The sequence below is a fragment of the Erigeron canadensis genome, chromosome 6 (genome assembly GCF_010389155.1).
Source record: "Erigeron canadensis isolate Cc75 chromosome 6, C_canadensis_v1, whole genome shotgun sequence".
Taxonomy (NCBI): domain Eukaryota; kingdom Viridiplantae; phylum Streptophyta; class Magnoliopsida; order Asterales; family Asteraceae; genus Erigeron; species Erigeron canadensis.
In genome coordinates, this window is record NC_057766.1 from 7,857,295 (window position 1) to 7,861,625 (window position 4,331).

Here is a 4,331-nt window from a genome sequence, read left to right on the forward strand (position 1 = left end):
TCCAGATAAAGATGACTACATAATAAAGGGCTTCGAGAGTATTACAAAACCAAATTGTGCTTAGATGACCACAAGGAAGTGATTAAGTAGGTATCAAGTCAAAGTCAACATGATAAATACTAGTTATAAGCACACAAACATTGTAAGCTCGGCATCTTTTCCTCTTTCTAGTTGTCTTCCATTATGAACTTGTCGCTCCCATCATCTGCGATTCAACGACATTCAAACAGTTGGTACCAAAACTTAGTGGTGATGATAAACGGGTTGGATAACGGGTTCAGGTAGAAAACGAATATTTTTAAGTACAATTACAAAGCAATGTAGGACTAATGTATTCCCCTTACACATTGAATTTGACTTCTTTCCTTATGGATCTGCTTTCAGATATGCATATTATCAAGTTTGGAAATAAGCTGACAAGTTGAAATACCAAGAGTTGCACTACCTCTTTTAAGTAATCGACGTCGTCGTCGTCGAGTAACTGACTGCAGACTACATCAGCAGCAAGAAGAATGGCATAAAACTGTATTGATGATTATCAAGTAAGGAAACTCCCCAATATTAGCAAAGAAAAAACACATAAACAAATAAGTATTACCTTTACAGATGGTGGCTCCCACACAACGGTATCCACACCTGTTAATAGCATATTACAACATAAGTGACACAATGAAAACACTTGCAAAACCTCACTAGAAGATAAAATGTAGCCAACCACTTATCCTATAGATTGGATCAATTTTACTTGTGTTCCGTCACAAGCAAGCAAGATATGAATAGGCGGAAAAATAAGCTAGAAGAAAATAAGGTGAAAAACATTTTATTATAACAATGATTATCATGCATTTAATTTACACTTTTTACAACATTCGGTCGGTTAAGACCCACATTTAATATTAAATTGACTTTTGATGAGTTATGAAATATTAAATGCTAATTCTATACAACATATGTTGAATATTTATTAATAATGATTTTTGGTGTATAACATTAATGAATATTTTGCACTAGCAAGTTCTATTTAAGTTGTGGGTTTCTGATTAAATACAACTAAACTGAAAAATTAGACAAGCAGTGCATGAGACACACCATGAGCGATTGCATGATTCTGACTTGATTCTGATACAACCTGTTCAACATACCAACATGATATTCAATTGGTTTCAATCACAATTAACAAAAATTACTATCAGAAAAGAAAAAAAAAAGGCAAAACCTATAATCTCTAAAGTCACGGAAAAATAAACACATCTTAAAAAATCTGACAAAAACCTACCTTAATTGCTTTAGCAAATGAATTTATAATTGGTTTTAAGTCTTCGTCTGCAATGTCTGCCTCTTCGTGTATATATTGGATTAGGTTGTACTGCAATAATAATGATAATAATAAATAATAATATAAGAATCATTAAACCATCAACATAGCGAGTTTGTGATCACTTTCTAATAAGTACGGAAAACATACATATAATTTACGACCATCAACTAATGTGTGTTCCTTCATGAAACTCCTCACTTCTGGGATCAGATCACGTACATACATCTCTGCTTCTTCAATATACTGTTATAAAATCAAGATTACATAATCAATATTAATTCAACATTATTTTGGTTTAGAAGCTAAAACCTTTTGTACTCCAATGTATACTCTAGATTAATTAGTTTATGGAGAAGAACCTGGTCATCTCCATAAAGAACAATAGTGGCTGCCTTGCCTCTAGTACATCCACTAAATATGCCAAACACTTCATTTCCAGATGTCTTTGGCTGAAAACTCTTGCAAGTCCCAATACGCTTTTTCCACGAATTTAAAATACATCATATATTTCAGATAAGTTATACATACAAAAACATGCAATAACAGGATATCAACAAGCATATAGTTTTATTTGAAGGGAGGGGTTCAAAGTAGAAGGGGATTACCATTCTTAGTGGATATGTACCGTTGTAAAATATCTTTTTAGCCAAAGTTGCTACTGCAATACGATCTAGATCATCTTCAGGAACTAGATCAGCAAAATATATACATCGCTCTGCCAATTCCTGATGATAAAAAATAAGTAAAAAGTTAAAATATAAGAAATGGGTTTCATTGGCATGAAAGAATCGATGTTAACCACCTTTTTTGTATCCTCGTCCATAGCTCGACTTGTCAAAACGACCTTGGGATGCCTATTCTCAAAATTCTCCAGTATATCAATTAGGATTAACTCACTGTTAATACAAAGGAATATAGTGTCAAAACCCCATGAAGAAACCTAATAAGCAAGACAAATTGATAAAAAACTATATTTACCTCATATCCTTCACTTTTTGGGAATTTAGATGAGGCTTGATGTTTATGATCAGGATCTCTGGATTCTCAACCACATCCAGCTTCTCAAAACCATCAACATATGGTTTAAACACGATGCCGATACCTTCTACAGAAAAGGAGTTTTCCACACAACCACCCAAAACCTAGAGAAAAGAACACTTAAATGATGCATATGAATTAAATAATCAAATAACATTGCATTCTCATAACAGTTCTAATAGTTGCACCGTGGAGTTGTATATATCAAACTGACCATAAAAAATCAAAGAATTTTTCAACAAAACATGCAAGCAAACGCATCACGCAAATTCTTATATATACTTAGAAAAATTAAAAGTAAATAAAACCAACAGGAAAAGAGTGGAAAACCAATACTTGGTTAAATAGGCATGTACCTTTTTTATTCCAATCAGGTTGAACCCATCATCAAAATCATCCATACCAATCTCATAAGGACCAGCATCCTCATAATCATATCCTGAAGCATAGACAGCATCAACAATAATGTTTGCCATATGACTTCGAGAAGATTCAAACAGTTGTGTCGGAAGTTGTGTGGCAAAATATTTGGATAGTACGTCTTTCATGTCAAAATCCTCCATGCTTACAGTGTATTTATTGATTTGTTTAACGACCTAGAACATAATGCATTGATAATGATGATGATGTTAAGTAAAAAAAAATAATAATCAATAAAAACAAACTTGCATGTACCTTACGACTAACATTTTCGAAAACTTTAGCGATTAATTCAGGTGGGACGCCATTTAGAATCAAGCTTTGGGCCGCTTTTCTAAGCTCCATCCTGAGAAGAGGTGTTACAACATCCTGCCAACAGATCATATGTATATAAGAAATATGAACGAATAATAGTTTAGGGGATATAAGAATGAAAAATGTCATACGCACCTCATCACGAAGCAAACAGTAGTCTTCTGTGTCAGACTGACGGTACAGCCAAATTCAATAATAAAATCAAACTATTGTTAATTACTAGTCAATAATAATAATAATAAACACTACCTAGTGATAATGAGGATGCCGAATTACCATAGTTATCGATCACCGATGAGAGGGGTTCCTTCCTGCTTCATCGACAAAACAGTTTGAGCATATATTATACAATTAATAGACACATATATAAAAACAGAAAACTGGTGTAAGAAGATTATCAAATATGGACACAACAGTTGGAGTATATTATACAATTAATACACACAAATATATAATAAATAAAAAATATATATTACACAAATACATACAGATCCATATATATATTATAAATAAAAATACAAAATTGTGCCTAATTTTGCAAAGTCGGATCCATTTCGTGTGTGTATATAAACATATATATATAATATATATATATAATCCGACTAGATGAACAAATTTGTATAGAATCCGACTTAACCCATTGATTTCTTACCTTGGATCTTTAAGAAGAAGATGATGAGCGATAGGCGCGGGAAAGGGAGAAACGAGGAGGTGGAGTGAAAGAAATTAGGGGTTTTTGATGTCCCAGTTGAATTGACCGTCTTTGACTCTCATTGTTTTAAATGTTATATGAATCGACCGTCTTTGACATATCCTTAAGTCAATCTCGGTTCGGTAAGACCCGAGGGACTTACACGGTCAACCGCCGAGTAACTGCAAAACGTTATAAACAACTTTGGAATAATGGTAGAACAAAAAATATGAAAACTAAAATACCATATTTAAGTGTATACTTAAAAACTGACATAGTGCATAACTAATTATCATTATTTAAGTGTTTAACAACACATCGATTCGTCAAAATTCAAAAAATCGCGTTTTTTGTTGGATGCATCAATTTGATAAATATGCATCCAAGATGGATGCACACAAAAAAACGTGATTTTTTCGATTTTGACGGATCAATGTGTTGTTAAACACTTAAATAATGATAATTAGTTAAGCACTATGTTAGTTTTATGAACTTTTAATGCATCAAAATGAGTTTTTTAAGTGTTCACACCGTTCTTATTTTAAAAGT

The 4,331-nt window shown here is 32.6% G+C and overlaps 1 protein-coding gene across 1 annotated transcript; it reads right to left on the reverse strand.

Moving 5' to 3' along the window:
• On the reverse strand, nt 1-3,862 carry LOC122605105 (T-complex protein 1 subunit eta-like). The gene is made up of 15 exons (XM_043777984.1): nt 3,744-3,862; nt 3,368-3,402; nt 3,227-3,262; nt 3,032-3,145; nt 2,713-2,952; nt 2,297-2,460; nt 2,121-2,214; nt 1,924-2,043; nt 1,678-1,794; nt 1,466-1,561; nt 1,277-1,366; nt 1,090-1,129; nt 599-636; nt 446-523; nt 1-205 (listed from the first exon to the last, which is right to left on the reverse strand). The coding sequence occupies exons 2-15, from the start codon at nt 3,368-3,370 to the stop codon at nt 182-184; spliced, it is 1,254 nt and encodes a 417-aa protein (XP_043633919.1). The 5' UTR covers nt 3,371-3,402; nt 3,744-3,862; the 3' UTR covers nt 1-181.
• Nucleotides 3,863-4,331: the final 469 nt, after the last annotated feature.